The sequence below is a fragment of the Electrophorus electricus genome, chromosome 5 (genome assembly GCF_041902795.1).
Source record: "Electrophorus electricus isolate QZ-2024a chromosome 5, ASM4190279v1, whole genome shotgun sequence".
In the NCBI taxonomy this organism is placed as follows: domain Eukaryota; kingdom Metazoa; phylum Chordata; class Actinopteri; order Gymnotiformes; family Gymnotidae; genus Electrophorus; species Electrophorus electricus.
The window spans coordinates 7,996,075-8,015,041 of NC_137501.1; the positions used below are offsets into that span (position 1 = coordinate 7,996,075).

The 18,967-nt window shown below is 42.9% G+C and overlaps 1 protein-coding gene across 1 annotated transcript in view; it reads left to right on the forward strand.

The window, feature by feature from the left end:
- The window catches only part of rhobtb4 (Rho related BTB domain containing 4), a 48,163-nt gene extending 31,218 nt beyond the window's left edge, over nucleotides 1-16,945 (forward strand). Inside the window, 8 exon segments of the mRNA XM_081714099.1 lie at nucleotides 622-1,417; nucleotides 2,393-2,612; nucleotides 5,274-5,392; nucleotides 10,292-10,442; nucleotides 10,871-10,959; nucleotides 11,203-11,308; nucleotides 11,472-11,632; nucleotides 11,634-16,945. Coding sequence (XP_081570225.1) covers nucleotides 622-1,417; nucleotides 2,393-2,612; nucleotides 5,274-5,392; nucleotides 10,292-10,442; nucleotides 10,871-10,959; nucleotides 11,203-11,308; nucleotides 11,472-11,632; nucleotides 11,634-11,765 — 1,774 coding nt within the window. The 3' untranslated portion in view covers nucleotides 11,766-16,945.
- The last annotated feature ends 2,022 nt before the right edge of the window (nucleotides 16,946-18,967 follow it).

Consider the following 18,967-nt stretch of genomic DNA (forward strand, 5'->3'; position numbering starts at 1 on the left):
CTGTTTATCACCATTATTAAATTAACAACCTCATTTGCGGTCCTGGGAGCTACATGCACTTCTCTCATAAGTAGCTGACAGGGCTCCTGAGTGGTGCAACAGAAAAGAGCTCACCCCATCAGTGAGGGTTTGCTGGTTCAAACCCCAATGATGCCACAGGAAGACCCAAGTTGGTGTTGCTCTATGATGGAAGGGATGCAATTATTCTGTCCCTTGTCAATCACAGCAACATTAGCCAATCATGTCCGTGTGCTCATGCAGGCTGACCAAAGCAGCTGGCATGCCGAGCAGTTAGAAAAGGTCTGGCATTTGGCTTCATGTGTGCTGGAGGAAGCACATGCTGTACACACCCTCCAGGGTTGGTAGCTATTGTATAATTGTTTTGGTAGCTGACTGGTGGTAACTGGCATAATGGCTAAAATTGGGAGGAAATGTAGTTTTAAAAAAAATGGTAATAATAATTAGCTAATGGGTCAAAACAGGTGTGTTGGAGTAGCAGGAACAGTCATAGTAAAGCATTGGAAGTCCACTAATGCTAGGAATTTCAGATGTAAATAAAATAAACTTTAATGCATTAGAGTTGTTTTTTTCCTTAAGTGGTTATTTTCCTCTCTCCGTCAGACCCATCAAACCTACAGACATCCTTCCACCTGAGCGAGGCCATGAGGTGGCGAAGGAGTTGGGTGTGCCATACTACGAAACCAGCATCGTTGCTCAGTTCGGCGTCAAGGATGTCTTCGACAACGCCATCCGCGCCGCTCTCATCTCTCGCCGGCACCTCCAGTTTTGGAAGTCTCACTTGAGGAAGGTCCAGCGGCCTCTCCTCCAGTCCCCATTCCTGCCCCCCAGGCCTCCGAGGCCTGTGGTGGGCATCCCCGACCCCCCTCCCATGGATGGAGAAGGCCACGAATCCCTCTTCTGTAAGTCCCTGTGTGCTGATGTCCTGTTCCTCCTCCAGGGCGGCTACACGCGTGTCTTTGCCCATAAGGTTTATTTGGCAACCTCCTGCTCCAAGTTTTACGACCTGTTCACCATGAACCTTGGGGCCACAGAGGAGGACAGTGACGGGGACGTGCCCCTGCAGGGAGATGAGGAAGAGGAACAGAGTCGAAGAGGAGCCAAAGAGCAGGCAGGACGCACCAAAAGTCTGGACATTGATAAAGAGGGTAAGGGGGGCAGCCTCCAGAGGCCACTAATGCTTGAGCAGGGCTCACTGAGGACTTCCCAAAGCGATAACTTCTTACCGGCCAAGACCCTGTGCCCAGTGGGGCCCCTGGGAGCTGGCCGTGCCCTTCTGGGATGGGGACGGGGGTTCCTCAGCGTCTGCCTTGAGAGAGTGGACGACCCAGTAACTGGTCGGTCAAGGCCCATGACGGTGGTTTCCATGGACGAGCTCATCCAGGAAGCCCCTTTCCGGGTAAGCACACAGGCAGCTCAGTACACTTTCCGCCAGGCATGTAAAACCCCTGAAGTCCTGGCGTGCCACGGAATAATGGAGTTTAGCTTTTTCTCTCTTTACCAAGCCTAAGTTGACTCATAAAATTAGCTGATGAGGGGAATCCGTTATGGTAATTTAGGGAAATTACAAAACTCCACTGTGGCCCTTCAGGATTGATGCCTTGAATCAATACTTTAGATGCTGCAAAGAAAATTTTATATATATTTAATAGATTGTGTGACATGTAATTAGGTATATCTAACATTAAAAACATGTTAAACACTGTACTACATGATGAAATTTCAGAATAAGTAGGAGAGAAGATTGTGGTTAGTGCTGGCAAGAACAGCTCAAACCCTAAATAAATAAATAAATAAATAAATAGATAAAATAAGTACAAGTAAACCCCAAAATAAATGGTCTGCAAAATCTAAATTAGAGACTTTGTCAAGGGGAGATATTTTTAAAAGTGATCAGAGGGCAGATTATAATGAATAGGCTGTTTGGTAAAGTAGGGAAGGGGTGCTCGTTTGCCCTGCTGTGGGAGAGTTGAATCCATGTGGTCTTTTTGAACAGAGAACAGAAGTGATGGCTCTGGGAAAGCTTTTATGTACACTTTTAATTGGCAGGCAGAATTCCCACCATGACATAGAAAAATAAGGGGAGATTTTGTTTGAGACCAAAGGCCTGAATGGTAAATGGGAAACCCCACTATTTTGTATGTTCATTTGAACCCGATTTCTTTTTAACTAAGGTAGATTTGATTTGGCAATTAATTTAAAGCCTTATTGACTGTTATCTAGACAAAATGGGATTAAACCAATTAAATATTTGGGTTTGTGCAATTGCAGCTTGAAGTTGTCAAATGGACCTGCGTACCTATTTCAAAATAGTAGTTAAGTTCCGACACATATTGTGTGCTGCCTCCACCCCCTCCCACCCTTGCTTGCCCAGGCGGTGCTGCAGTACCTGTACACGGGACACTTGGACGAGGCCCGGGGCGACCTCATGCAGGTGGCCACCATCGCCGAGCTGCTGGAGGTCTTTGATCTGCGCATGATGGTGGCCAATGTGCTAAACCGCGAGAGCTTCATGAACCAGGAGATCACAAAAGCCTTCCACGTGCGTCGCGCCAACCGCATCAAAGAGTGTCTGAGCAAGGGCACCTTTGCCGGTAGGCTCCTTACCATTGCCTCTCATCTCCAGCACTGTATTGTCTTATGAAAACTGCCTTGTTAACGCTGGGCCTGCCTGCTCTCATTATGGGTGTTGCTGTCGGTGATGGTAAGTGTGTTATGACGATGCATAAACATCAGTTATGTAATGTAACTGAGTTTGTCATACCAGCTTCTTGTTGTCTGTGGTCATGAAGCACAGCTGTGTAGTTGCTTTAATATTGCGTTAATAGATTATTATATGCCAAATAAATTCACATGTCCAGCTTGCTGTTCTTTTTTCAATTCCAACATTAAGTGGAATTTGAATAGAACTGCTCAAACTGCAGCGTTGATGTTGCCTTTTAATTCTATTAATCTTTGCCATAATTTATTTTTTTTTGGTTGTAATACATATGAACAACATCTTATCCAGTGTCTGATCTTTTTGTGATGTATTTATATGTGCCTTGGTGATGTGTTTGTTGTACCAAATTGCTTGTTTGTGGCAGTCATGTCTCATGTCTTTTGTGCGTTTTTCTGTTTAACATCTAGTGCTTCTATCTGCTGCTGTGTCCATTTTCCTCTGTCAGGCCATTGCTGTGGTCCAGTCAGCCTACACTATTAACCTTTCATAACCATCATTTTGATATGGGTTTCCCATTTTTCATTTTCACTTTGGAAATTATACAATGGCTGCTGTTGCAAACTTTGTTTGGCAGGTTTGGTGGAATGGACAAGTGTAACTGTCTGTAGTCTGTAGAGGGAACTTCAGTCACCTTTTAGTCACATAGCTTGATCTGCCCTCTGACCCGATTTGTGCAAACTGCAACCTGAAAAATGTTTTTGTTGTTGAAGTGTAAGTACATGCAGGGTAAATTGGCCATTTGGAAGCAGCAGAACTAGACTGACACCGTTTTTATCTACCTCGAGTGTACAGCCCGGCCTGTCCTAGAAAGATATCTAACTGAGGACATAAATTCAAGGGAAATTTTTTTCTCTTCTTTCTTGCAGACTGCCTTTTTCTGTGTTGAGGACCTAATTTTAGGCATTGTTTCACAGTGCTGGAAGGATGCCATGCTGAAAGTCAAAGCACAGTTGTCTAGGCATCTTTTAGTGAACTTCGAGCAGACAAAGAGGTTAATCATCCATTACTTCAGCAGTTACCCAGCTAGCTACCACGATCTAGTTACTGAGCTTAATGATCAGTGTTGTGAAGTCAGAGCCTTTCAATCCTTCAGAGAAGGTGCAACAAAAAGGTGGCTGGAACAATATAATATAAATGTATTCATAAGTGAAATGAAAGAAAATGAACCTATTCATAGGTGCTGCTTTACATATTCTTGGATGTGTTTCTATCCAAGAGTGGTACTAATCAAAACAGCTGAGAAGTATGTCTACCGGCACTCGTTCCTGTGTATGTGCCTCCGTACCTCTTCTGGTGATATTTTGTAGGGTTCTGTAATGGAAGTCCATTAGCAAAATGACAGGAAATCTGACCAATGAAATTTGATTCTCATCATGGCGGCTGGCATCTGTCTGAGCATTCTGAAGCTAGAGCATTATTAGTAAAACATCACTGTCTATGCACATGCTACCTTAGCCAGCTAACTTCAGATGGCTACAAGTGAGGGAGAAGTTGCCACGTACATAATTGAAAAGTCTTTCTCAAGGCGCCTGCCCGTCAATGAAACTCTCACAGAAATTCAGCGAGGTCCGCTAACTTTCTGGGAAAAAGTTATATACATATAGTTATTTTCAGAGTGTCTGTAAGATAAACTATGAAAGGTATACCTGACTAACAGCTAGCCTGCAGCATACAAGCCACTTTTGTTTTGTCATCTGTAGTTGTAGTTTGAGAACTGCTGAGCCACATTTTGGAATCTAAACAAGAAGCCGTGGCTGCATGTAACTTTAAAAAAAATATATATATATATATTATTTATTTGGGGGGGCTTTATACACCGCACACCACTATTAATGATAACACATTAATATATTATGATATTCTAATTATATTTCTTGAATTCCTTTGTATCCTAAAGGAATGTTTCAGTATTTGAAACCATGTTAGGAGTGACAGAGATAAAAGCAAAGTTTAGAAAAGTGGGGTATTCCCTAAAATGAATATAATTTGGATTGACCTATATGCCATGAAAAACATGCAGCTAATAATGATTTGAGACTAAAACTTGCAGCTCAAGCCTTTAGCCTTGACGCACTCATTTTAGCTAGCGTTAATTCTTCAGATAATTTGCTTCGCACAGTTGGAATACAATGCAGTTCAAGCCAAGTAAATAGCCATTTGACAGTTAATGTTTGCAGTTCTAGTCTTGTTGGATAAGTCTATTAACTTTAACATCAGGAGGAATGTGTGCCTATCCTTCCTTGCAAATTGTCAGTTTATTTTGGGAACGGCAATGGATGATGCGGATTTCCCATGTCATGGGAAGGTTGAAACTAACACTGGGATATTCATTTTATTTTCTTATGCCCCAACTGCTGGGCCCTTCCTCAGTGTTTTCTGTCTTACATAAGCCTCGTCTGTCTATTTATTACTTGTTTGTCTGTCTATTTGTCTCTCCGTCTGTCTCTCCGTGTTCGTCTGTTGGTCTTCCTCCTCTGTAGCCCCGACTCTGTGACACACGCCAAGATGTGTACTCTTTTCCGACTGGTTTTAGATGTGGTGTTCCAATTGGACGATGGGTACCTGCCGGCCCACAAGCCCCTGCTCATCTCCAGCTGTGATTGGATGGCAGCCATGTTTCGTGGGTCTTTCATGGAGAGCTACATCGAGGAGGTAAGCAGAGATTTTCAGATTTGTATATAAATCTGGTGTGTGTACAATATGAATCAAAATGTATGTGAGCAATATGAATCAAAAACGTACCAACAAACTTACCAAAAACTATAAATTCTCTTCTGTATTGACCCAGATATCACATGGATATTTCAAAGTAATACAATCAGAAGCATTATAGGACCATTACACATTAAAAAATGTAACGTCATAAGTTTGGTTGAACATTCCTTTAACGCCACTGATTGGACAAGGTCACCCTGTTCCTGCCTAACCATTCCCAGGGGCGCCTTAACAGAAAACTGGCACAGGTAGTTGAAACTAGGCCACCGGCATGACAGATGACCCACATTGCAGTGCTGGTGGCAGGAGACCATCGTGTCCGCTTGGATGAGTGATGCAGCCCACTGGCTTCACTGTCCCCCTGAGGAGAGGACGCGGGTCCGGCGAGACCAGGAGACTTTAAAGGAGGTCATGGACCACTGGTAGTGCGCTCGCCGATGCCCATATGGGCACACAAGCCTCTGCCCGGGAGACGCCTGCTTTGTGTCTGCTGCTCCAAAACACAAAGCCACTGAGAGCAGAAGTGTCTGGCTCTTGTCTGCACTTGCCTAGTTTAGAGGTCCAGAAGTAATCCTTAAGAGAGCATTAAGAATTTGCAATTTGACTGAAGAAGTAGGGTGACCAGAGGGAGTGTAAAATTCCCTGATGGCTCACATTGCCACTAGTTTCAGCATTTAAAATGCATTGTTGCATGAGAGCTTGTAGAGTTCAATATTGTTAAAATACTCAAATAACAAAAAATACTTTTGTTGTTTTTTTTTTTAAAAGGGACAAAAACTAGACTCTCTAGCTGCATATTGGTAGGGAAAAAATCTGTAGATTTGCTGCTGAGCATTTTCTATAGCTGGAGGTGTTGCATTTGAAGCAGTTTCAGCCTTTTGTATGTTAAAAATAATTGACCGTTTCAAATATGTTCAAATGAATCCATTCTTTGCAATAAATATTTTTGATTTGTTATGAATATTGTGTTGCAGAAGGCAAAGCATAAATTGTTAGGAACCTCAAATTGTATGAGGAGACCTTGGTGTCTCAGAGTTACACTTTCGTTCTCTGCATGGCTTGCAGTGACAGGAAGTGTGTTCTTGGGTGTTTCCTGAGCTGATACCACTGTTGCTTCACAAATGTTCTTTTATTATATGAAGCACAAGCTAAGAAAAAAATAGAATTGTGTAATGTGTAAAGCTTCCTATGAAGCTGCATCGGTATATTTGGTCCATCATCGGTCATTATTTATCATGTATTGGAAACTTCTCTAATAACCTGCACAGCTTTTCATATCCCCCTATAGAATGCAATGGTGGGCTTAATATGCATTACTCTGTGCAAAGCAATAGATGAAAAGGATCTCCAATGAATTTAGCATCATGACTTTTTAATTCAAGCCTATTAGTCATGTAGCAAGGCTAAGGTTTCGCCGGATTTCGCTCCAAAGCGTGTCACGTGTGCTACTGTACCCAGGTCAGTATTCCCTGCAACATGCTCTACAGTTTCCCCAGACACCCAGCTGCCTGCTCAAGTTCTAGAAAGATGAACCCCCTGAGTGCAGGGTTCCAGGGCCTGACCAGCCCAAGTGAGATGGAGAATGAAAACAAGGCCTGTGGAACGGCAAGAGAACAGGATCGGCCAGTGTAGCCTTACAGGCAATGCAGTAAGCTAAACTTACAGTGAGAGCAGGAGCTCATGCAGGAAATGAGACACTGGACACCTTTTCCATTCTGACAGCTCTGGACGGGAGGTCACCTGAAGAGTAGAGCAAGGTGCCAGCAAACAAAAAGACCACGTGCCATCGCATGGCTCTGACAAATGTTGAATTTTTGAATAATATTTGCACAGAATATTAAACCTACCTAAACTATTGAAGCACAAATTAGGCTCAATTTGGAATGGTTTTAGCTTGTAGTTATTAGTGGTCCATTAGTCTGAAGCAAAGCTTTCTGAAGTAGCATTTAGTCTTCTCTGCAGGCTCATGTTCTCTGCAGGCTCATGTTCTCTGCAGGCTCATGTTCTCATAGGCTGTTTAACTTGTGTATCGCTTGAACGAATGCAATCCTTTTTAATTGGTTAGTCTCACAAACAGTGAGCACTGGTCAGCAAAGCCGCCTTTGGGCAATCTCGCTGCTACACACCTAATAATCAGTCCTTTTACCCCTTTAGCTAGGAACTCTCAGGAAAAAAACCCACCCATTTCCAAACGTCTGGGGCAAACTGCATGCAAGCAATGCGCGAACAAGCAGCAGTGCGCAAACCAGATGCAGACAGCCAGCAGGTCCCCATTTTTGAGCCTGCCTCAATCTGGCTGGCACGCGCTGGTGGAGCAACTGGCCATAGCGATCGCGGTGTTATTTTTAGAACAGGTTTGAATAGTTGTAGGCCTTGGCGCTTCCTTTGGCGAGCAGCGTGGAGGGTGTTGTATAACTGCATGCAGTGCCGCACAAAGGGTGCACTCAAGTAGTTCCTAAACAGTACTGAAAATAATTTCAGCTCGCTGCTATGCCGCCTTGCAGTTCTAGTCCAGTGTGGATATCTGCAACTCTGACAGGCAACAAGAGCCTTTCAAACTGGACTGAGTTATATTTAATAACCCCACAATGCCCTCGCACATCTGTGTTCCTTCTCACTTCTGAGTTATTTAGAATTCTCTTATTTCTTTTTGACAACCTTGAAAACAGAGCCTGGAATGCAACAGCTAGTGGAGTCACTTTTGAGGCAACAAGCAGGAGAAAAAAAAAAAAAGTAATATTTTTCAATTGAATTAATTAGGCGTAGGCTTTGAAGTTATGTTAAATGATGTCGGGGACCATTTCAGATTTTACAGCCACGCTAAACCTCAAGGCAGGAAGTGATCAGCTTGAAACACAGAGCTCGTGTGTCTTGTCAGGCTGGTGGCACGTTGCGCGACTGCTTGCTCTGTGAACATACGGCAGATGCTCGGGCGTTGAAACGCTTCTCAGCAACAACGCGCATGTGACAGCAAATCTGATTAGCGTGAGGGTGAGAGGAACCTCGGAAGATTCACTGCAAGAACCTGTCAGATGAAGTGAAAGGAAAGATGCTAATCAGGAATTCTTTCTTCGTTGATTTTGTTTTTGTTCCTTCTTTTGCACAACCAGACTTGTTATACATCCCAAGTCAATGAACCTCAATTAGGTTTGCACATCATACATTCAGTAATGAATATATTGGACCCTGTGTTTAATATTCTATTAATGGCTATCACTGTTTATAGGTCAAAATCCCAAGAGGTTAAATATATTATTCTTCTAAAGTACTTTCATTTTACGATGTTGGATCTTTGACAGGAAACTACCTCCTGTGTTCCTACTGTACATCTTAACTCTGCCCTTTAGACTTAATTAGAGGCCACAGTCAAGCTGACATTCTGCTAATTGGTCCAGAGTCTGGAAGGTGTGGGGCACCCCTGAGGCTTCAGAAGGGTCTCTGACTTGTGATCTCATTCCCCCCTCCAATTTGCCCTCTCATACCATCTTGCATGGGTCTTCTTTCTCCTTAGGCCTGACAGTGACGCCTGTATGCAAATTTCAATTTCGGAGGCTATAGATTTTTTTGGATTTCTATAGCTGTGTCAAAAAATTTATCAAGATGTTGTCTGTATGATTACTTTCAGGCCAAACAACCAGGAGAGACATAACAAAATGGTAACGTCTTTGATCCATGCCAGTTCTAGTGCCAGAGCCTCCTCTAAAGCTCTGCTTGGGAAGGCTGTGGTTTTCACTAAAGTGCCAGCAGACATAAAGCCTATTGAAGTGTCTCTGCTCCCCAAAGCTTTTGGTTGCTCAGGCAGAGGCACAGCCAGAGGCAATTAAACCCTCTGCGTCCTGCCCTAATTCATGGAGGAGCCGCTGTTTGGCTCTGGCAAAGCGACTGCATGAAGAGAAGGGTGCCATGGCTGGATCCGCATGCATGGCACTCTTTGTCCCTGCTAAAAGACCCACTTAGTTTCTTGGAATTGGTGGAATAAGCATGTCTTTGTTTGCACTCCTTTCCAAGCCCAAAGCAAAAGCACAGACCAAAAAAAAAAAAGTCCTCCTCCCTTTGACCTTTGGGCTTTGTGATCTTTTTTTGGGGAAGGAACGAGGTGAGAATAGAAGCAGATGATGTCATTTGTTTTGCGGCGGAGCAGATCTCGCTGGTTCGATCCAGATTCCATCGTTCTCCCCTTGTGAAGGTGTTGCTACGGTGTGGGCGTGCTCTATAAAGCGTGCTGTGTCCCAGGCCACTATCTGACAGAGCTGTCCATCCCGTGGGCCGGCTCATCGGCTCGCGTGTACGCATGGGCCAGGTCTCCCATAGCGACGCGCCCACGTGGTTATTTGTCCAGAGCTTTGAGTGGAGAGTGCCAACAGTTTCACACAGGGCTTTAATCTCCTGATGGATAAAGGCCCCTTGCGGAGGCCACTGGTCCTCAGACCCCCCCCCCCCCCCCCCGGGCTCCTTCCTCTCCATCACATACAACCTTGCCTGCCCCTTTGCTCCCTTGACCACCTGACCACCCGCATCAAGTGGGCATGAGTGCCCTTTGTCATGGGCAGCTGCCAAGAGCTTGCAGGTCCCCATAGGGAAGAGGTAGGAAGCAGATTGCTGCATCACTGGACCATTCTGCCTCTCCATCTTTCCATATCCTGTAGCTGAGCTATGAATAACATCCAACCAACTCCCCCTCCCACTGTTTCCTTTTATGTCTTCAGAATGATGAATATTTTTGTTTTTTTTATTTAGTTTTGGCTGTTGCTCTGCTGCACCTTTAAGATCTCTTCGGGCAGCCGTGTATAATGTGTTCGTTGTGTTCTTTCTTTCCCTGTTTTAACCTTTCATCAGGTGTCCATACCTAACACCAGTACTGCCTGTATGAGAGCTGTGCTGGAGTACCTGTACTGTGGCTTGCTGACGCCCTGCCGTGAGCTGGAGCCTATGGACCTCATAATCCTAGCCAACCGCCTCTGCTTGCCTCGTCTAGTGGCTCTGACGGGTACGCCTGGAAAATGAGCAAGCATTCATTACTAACATGTTAAATATTATGCAGTTATTATGGTAAATCCTCATTAGTTTTCATAGTAAATGCTAGTCAGTTATCATGGTGCAAACTAGTTATACAGATGTCATCTATTGCACCATACTTCACTCAACTAGCACAATAAAGCTACATTGCTAACTGACAAACTTACCTGGTGCTTCATACATGATTGAAATAATTATCATTTCATGAATTACGGACCAACAAAACAACCTTGTAAAGGAGGAAATTTTTCGTCCAACTGCAGTAGAAACTGTTGCTCGTGTACATTAGAAATGCCCCAAGCCTTAGTCATGGCTGTCGATGCTAACTGCAATGTTGTGTTACATCAGATGATGTTCAGTAGGCTTGTATGCTAACATCTGTATCACTGTGGTCCACAGAGCAGCATGCTGTCGAGGAGCTACTTCAATGGGCGGTTAAAGGAGCAGACATTGATGGACAGGTGCTGAATTACCTAGAGATGGCTCAGGTAATCTAATTAACTGTAGCAAAATGGACATTATTCACAGGCCTCTTATTCTCTTAAACGCACTGTTTTGAAAACAGAGGTAGCTAGTTATTTTAAGCACACTAATGCCCGGAATTAACATTCATCCATTGGTCGTTCTATTTTCAGTTCAAAGGGTGATCTGTGATTGCCTTTCAAATGAGCCCCATTGTTAGAAATTACCAGCTCAACTTCACCCCTCCTTCTTCTGTGTGTCTTCTATAGTTTCACAATGCCAAACAACTTTTCACCTGGTGCTTGCACCATATTTGCACCAACTACAACAGCGTGTGTCGCAACTTCCCCAAAGATATGAAAACCATGTCTCCAGGTACAGGCCCAAGGTCCTCCCTGTTCAAGGTTGCATTCACAATAAGATCTTATTTCACTGCTGAACCCATCTTGACTTTTGTTTTTCTTTCAAACCCTCTTCACCTCTTGTACACTTGTTCCTGGGGGCTCCTCTGACTTTCTCCTTCCTGTGTCTCCTCCAGAGAACCAGAAGCACTTTGAGAAGCACCGCTGGCCCCCCGTTTGGTTCCTCAAGGAGGAGGACCGCTATATCCGCTCGAAGAAGGAGCGTGAGCGTGAAGAGGAGATCCTGCGCAAGCAGCACACTAAGCGCAGCTGGTTCTTCTGGAGGCACCCAGCCTCCTCCGCGCGCCACATCTCCTGATGGTGGCGCCGCACCCATTTCTGTCCGAAGACCCCTGCCCCCCCAGGACTTGCGACTGAACCCCAAGGAGACTCCTGTCCATGTTCAATGTGCTCTGGCAACTGGAAGTTAGTCCGGTGCCGCCTTCACTTCTGAGATTCTTCTGCCTTCTCTCTTCAAGCCAGGCTGAGTGCGGGAGCTCAGCAGAGTGGCTGCCCAATCGAAGAAGTTTGAGAGAAAGTGTTGGATTGATCTTCCTTATCGTATGTCGCTTGTTTCACTGTGCTTATCCAGTGAAGTCGGAGGCCTCGCCACACCACCACGAAGGGAATGTCTTCATGGCAATGATCAGCATTCATCTTTCAAGACTGTTATTGTTATAAAATAACTACAAATACACACATCCTCCCACGCTTTCACACACTGCCCCTCACACCACCCCCTGCACCGGACCTGCGCACTGGTGCTCGAGCATGCATCTGTGCATGGTGCTGTTATGATGAGCTCCTTCATTGAAACCTATTTCTAAGAAGAAGAAAAAAACACCACTGCCCAATGCATACACTTGTGCTGCAAAATACCTTTTTGCTTTGAATGCACCTAGCACCTAAAATAGTGGCAGGGATTTGTAATTCTTAAAACCACATAAGGTCAATTCCGCTATGAATCCATCTATGGTTCATACTTTTTGCCTCAGTACCAAAACACCTTTGCCTCTATGGAGAAAAAAAAAAAAAAAAAGTTCTCCATTTTGGAAGTTCTGGATCCCCATTTTGGCTCTTTTGTTGTCTACTGAGGCACTATGTGGGGAAGCTCCACACAAGAATCCCTGTTGCTAGGCCAGGGGCTGAAAGAGAACACTAAATAAACAAGAGGTGCATAGCGCAGGTCATTCACCCAAGAAGGCTCTGACAAGGCACCAAAGAGAGACAGCTGTGGCTTGCTCAGACAATAACACCTCTCCAAAACACACTGAAACTGAGGGTAACCACCACCACCAACAACAACAAAACCTCACAGCAAGTGAGGTATGAATGTAGGGCTGTACCACTTCCATGGGAATATTAGACTTTGGTTAGTTAATAATCATGATTAGGTTACTGTTGCATTTTGACCACTGGTTACATTTTTCAGTTTACTTGCCTTTCCAAGCCACATGGGGCACATGGAGTTTACCACACTTTAGTACACATTAACAACTCTAGTAAGAGCAGTTAAAATATGTGATCCTTTCTCTATCATTTTCAGAGACATAATTTGGTTTTAAAAACGGCTAAGTTACTATATCTGCCTGACGACCAAAAACTGAGCTCCATTTCTCACACCCCTTCCTAAGAACAATACCCTCAGTTGAGCCTCCTGTCTTCTACCTCCACGGACAGAGAGAAAAGGAGAGTGTATAGAAGGACAGACGAGTGCAGAATTCGGTCTATGTGCCATGTTGTTTAAAGCTGCGATATGAGGCCACGCAGCTGAGGTTTCATTTCCCCCTCCACGCAGTGAAAAAACAATGCTCAGGATGACTAACGGTGACAGCAACAGTATTCACACACTTTCTCTCATCGCTTGTTTAATCCCACCCACCCACCCACCCCAATGCTTCCTCTTTCAGAAAGCTTTAATTTCAATTTAAAGGCTTGTAGCAAAATGGGGCATCATGTGTAGTGCTTATGTCTCCTGCGTATGTGGTATTGCAGTGTAATGTAACATAGCTCGCCGTGGATGTGCTCAGCCCCCTCGTCAGGAGGGCGCTATTGTTCGGCGAGCATTTTGCCAAACTTGTTCCACTGGCGTTTGCATATGGATTAGCCAATCTCATCCTCATAACAGACTGGATTGTCTTTCAAATCAAGAGTGAGTGCCTGTGACAGAATGATTTCATCCTTCCCCTCAAATATATGGATATAGCATAGACTTCCTTGTACTTCCAGGCTATTCTTTTGCATGGGACGTGCTGAAAAAGCTGCGACATTTCTAATGCTGCATGATTCTGAAGGTAGTGTTTTGCAAGTTTGCCATTTCTGTGAATTTTAGAAGGGAATGTGAAAATTGGCAAAGGTTGGGTGATTCATTTTTTTCTTTTCATGGCACCTTCCTCTGTGTCTGGTTTTCTGGGCTTTTTTTTTTCTTCTTCTTTCCTTCACTCCCTCAAGACAGCAAGCAGGTGTCTGTGGTAGCTAACTGGAGACGCATTATATGAAGAGGCTTTTTCTCGCTGGAGACATGTTGGAATCATCACTAGCTACTGAAATAGATGGGTGAGAGAATCTCACTGGGCCCTCATGTGTGAATGAGGCTGATCTTTGGAAGGAAAGAAAGAGGGGAAAAAATAGAGAGAAATCCAGCTCTACAGCCTGCATAGCACTGGTGCCAAGACAGGAGGGTTCTGATTTCAACTCAAAAAGGAGGTTACGGTGCTGATGTTAACTAAATTACTTTAGACATCGCAAAGGAAGTTGTCTTATATCAACAGGCTTTAATCCAAAAAGTGCCCCTGCGTGGTTTGTCTTGAGTTTCTTTTTATTAAGGATTATGCCAATTATGTGGAATTACTAATTAAATGTCATTATCTGAAGTGTTAAAGATGCACTTTCTGTTTTACAGGTGGAGGTGGATAACTTAAATGCATGTGATGGCAGTTTGTACAGAATGAAAATATAGCTTTTGGAGTTATAAAACTGATTTTCAGGCTTGTTCAGAAAAGAGCAATATACCATCTTACACTTAGTTATTTATCCCTCAGTGTTCAACATGAAGCACTTCAAACTCAAACTACAAACTTATATTGACAACAAAGAGGCTCTCACTGACAAATCAATGCTGTTTGCTGGTGTTTGCCCAGGGATATTGTAGTATTTAGGATAGGATGATGTGTTACTATGGTGGTTTATTTAGTATACCCTTGCACATTTTTTTTTCTCAGATTGGGTCTGCCTTTCATGTGCATGGCATTGACTGTTTCTAAACTTCAGCTTTTTTAAAAGCAGTTACATTTTGTAGCATTATATGACTTTTATTCCATTAATAGATGATCTTCTTTTTTTTTTTAGTCCATAAAGTTTGTGCTCGGTATTCATGGGTACCCAAATGTATTATGTATTATGACCATGTGCTTTAATGTTGTGTCTTTTTAAGGACAGGGAGAGGGGTTTGTTTATGTTTTTCTGTGGTGCAGGTTCATTGTCATTACTGTTTAGGAAAAGGTTGAAGATTTGGAATGTATTTCTGGACACCTCTTAACAGTATAACTAGATAACCACTAAAAATGTCTATGCACTTTGGGCCAAATTGTGAAACAAAAATATGTTTGCTTAAGATTATTCTGATTTGATAGAATGTAAACTTCCAGAGAGTTGCTAACATTTTAAGGCATGCACGTTTACAAGGGTAATGTGCATGAGGAATCATCAGCAAAATGCTTGCATGCAGTCATAAATTGGTATTAAGAATAAGGTATGCACTTTGTCTTTAGGTTATTATTCTATTATGAGCCTGTATACAAAAAGAATAGATCAAATAAGTGTTACATTTAGGGGAAAATACTAATGATCAGTTTATGTAAAGTTTATGTCCAGTTTTAGCCAGTATTGGGTTAACAAAGTAGGGTTTTTCCCTTGCTACACATTTACCAAGAGGTTGCAATAGTAGTGTTCCACAAAGTTCAGTATTTTGTCAGCTAGAAAACTCAAGAGCTATTGTTCTATCCTGGCATTGCCTGTGCCTTTGATTTTTAAAAGAGAAAAATCTCTTGTTGCCTTTCTCAAGAGGGGCCTCTTACTACTGCCTTTGTTTGGGGTAATTGTATAGTGGACTTGCGCACACACACACACACACACACACACACACACACACACACACACACACACTTAACACAGGCAGCTGACCACCACATTCCTACTTGTACAGTCAGTGCCTGTGGACAACATGTAGCAAACCCTGCTGTCCTCTGCATATTATGCTGCATTATCTTCTTAGCACCTCTTCTGCATGGGATACTACTTTTTAATTTTTTTTTTAACTGTTTTGCTGAGCTGGGTGGAAACCATGTTTGGGGTGAACTGGACCATGCTGGTGTGGCTGTGAGAGGGTTGGATGTCTGGGGCATGTGCATATGCACAATCCCCCAAGCCCTAGACGTTAGTTGCTGTGTGCAATACCGCCCTCTTCAGGCCAACCAGAGTATAAATCTAGCAGTTTTTCCCAGCGTAGTTACTCAAGCATTGTCAAATGAGAAATATTTGAATGCGTTATGCAGCATAATGGTTTTGTATCTCGGTGTAGTGTTTTGGTGTTTGGTTTAGAGTTTCTAAGCATGGTAATATTTCTCCATCGTGTGGCAGTGCAAGCTGGGAGAGTAAGTGCTGCATGTACATCCTCTACTACTTCCACAGGCTGTAGAATTTAGCATGAAAGACCCTTCCACCCTGCCACTTGTCATAGCATAAAACAGTGCTTGAATTTGACCATTTGGGTGGTCTGTTGCTGTTAATTAAAATTTTATTTATTTATTTATTTTTTAGCAAAACTTTTTTTTTTTTTTTTTTCAAAAAACCCAGTTGTATGTTCTTGCCAACTATTTTTAAACAGCTTGGCCTTTTGAGATGTACCTCTTGAAAAGTTGTCAAATTGAGGTGTAGTCAAAAATTACTTTAGTTTCCCCTCCCGTGTGTTCCATCCAATGGACTCTTGAGATGGTGATTTCTTATAGGAACTACAATGGAATTAACTAATATGCAAAGGGGTGAATATCAATATAGCTTACTATATTGTATTATATAGTGCTTTGTTTGAGCTCTTTTTTTTTTGTCTTCTTTCTCTCTTCCAAACCAATCTGACAGTTTATAATACATGACAACATGTTTTTTTTTTCTTCACATATCTGTCTTCGCATATAGTGAGGTACTGGTCCAATGTCTAAAGACCATTTTCAGTGTTTCAGTCAACTTCCTTAAAGGCTCAGATAATACCTTTCCTTCTTTTTTGTTAATATGTGACTATTATACCCTTACACACTTTGTGTGAAGATTGTAACCTTTTGTTTTTGTTAATTTTTGACTATTACTATTAATTACTGAGACAAAAAAAGAGCACATACAAAATTAAGGGCTTTTTTTTTAAAAATAAACAAATAAAAGGAAACCAACAATCAATGTTTTTGCTGCTGTTGCAAAAAAGTGTTTTAATGAATCCTTTATACTTTTTGAACCACTGTGATTTGTACAAAATGGAACAAAAAAGTAGGAAAAAAACATTTCTTGCCATTTAAGTATTCTAATGTTGACTTGGTTTTTAATAAAATTCCAGTGAATTTGACCATCCTTCGTTTTTGTGTATTTTTACATATATGACTTGTTTTTGGTTTTTTTGTTTTTTTTTGAAGCAAAACAAAACAAAAACTCTGGACATAATCAAGTCTAAAGGGAGCCTAAAATAATTTTAGTGGGCCGCATCCAAAGAATGACCACTAGAGGGAGTAACAGACCAAGTTATGGCTGTGGGTTGTCAACATGAAGATTTTGATTGATATACATGCCTATTTCAATTTGTGAAACCACAGCATAAGAATCTACATGGGGGGGAAATCGTTTCAAACTTACTTTCAGTGTGCCAACCATCTTTGTCATTTGTGCAACAATTAACAGCATGCCTGTCTGATTTCTGGTACATTTTCACTTATAGCCTACGGAACATGAAGGAAAAGCATATGGAGTTTGTTGCCTACACATGAAATGAGTGCAGAATATGTCATCTTTACAGACTGCGCCAGTCCAAGTCAATGCACTTTACGATTGTTCAGTCTAAAGAGAAACTCTGTGGTGTGTCATATATTGAACAGAGCTTTACAGAGATGGACATAATACACCATTACCTTTCCACCCGCCGAGGGAATTCGTAACAGTCTTCATTGCTGCATTCATCTTTTTACCAGAAGATAATGAAAGGTAGCACTATGCCAAATGATGTCATCCCCCGCTCTCAAGATAAACCTACTTCCTCAGTTTCATTAGAATCTGGAATTTCCGGCTGCAAACAACCTGGTCCTCAACACGAGGGGCGGGGGGACACAGTTTGAGGAATTAAGCCAAGGGCGAAGAAAGCCTTCTCCTCCTTGTACATTAATGAAGCTGAAATGGGGCGTGTTTTCAGTTTTTACAACTGTCCCCCGCTTCTATCTGCTGCACAACCAACACGGCATCTCTGAAATACTGCAACATGACTTGTATATACAACGTTTAAATGCAATGTTAATTTAATGTATTTTAAAAATACATTACTGCTGTACATTACCGCACTATTCATGCAAGTATACGACACTATACTACATCGGCCAATTCTTAGGTTAGACTCTCCTGAGGTGTTTGGCGGGCTCGCCTTGCTGTCTACGTCCTTAGTCGTCCTCTTCATTGCAGCACAGGACAGTTGCAGCGCTGAGTCATCGTGACGTATGAGGCGGCTGGCTCTCAGAGGCCCTTTACTGGACGTCGTTTTTACTTCGCTCACTACCGTGGCACAAATGAATCAGATGCATACTTTCCAGTCCTCGCGTGGCGGTTCTGCCATTTTTATGGAGCTGGCCGTCCGCCGGCTTTTCATCAAAGTCACGTAAACAGGAGAAGTTTGACCGTGGTTGCCATGGCAAAAGTGTGTGATGTGGGGAGAAATTCGCATCCAAGCGCCCAGGTTCTGCCCATCTCTTCGTAGACTCTCTCTCTCTCTCTCTCTCTCTCTCTCTCTCTCTCTCTCTCTCTCTGTCTGAGAGAGTGCAATTTCCAGTAACACTTTATGAGGAAGGTTGCCATGTTTTATAACTGACCCCTATAGCATGGAGAACACCACACTGTAAAGCATGAGGTCGCATTGATGTGTCCATGTGGATGGGTGTCCTTGTGACCACATCAGGGCCATGTGTTTACGTGCGCCTGCATTAATGATAGCCATAAAGCTTGTGTCGTCAGCTCAGTGACGGATGTGTTCAGTGGAGCTGTAGCATACACCACAGCCTTCTGAGAGGACAGACTGGCTTTGTGGATAAAGTCCGGTATCTTTAAAAATATTTTAAACATTGAAAATTGCAACACACAACAGTCACCATCATCTTTAGCAAGGGTGGGTGGGGCTTGACCTTTTTATTTGGGGCTCCATCCCCATTGAGCCCTAGTGATTTAAAACTTTCTCTTTTTTCTGGAATGTTAGTTGGGGATTAAAATACCAGCAGTAATTAATTGCATCACTTGTTTCAAAAATGAGGGGATCAGAAAGCAGGGGACAGTCACAAAGTGGCTGACCAACAAACAAATCTGCTTAATTATTCAAGGAAAATCAAAACAGGTAACT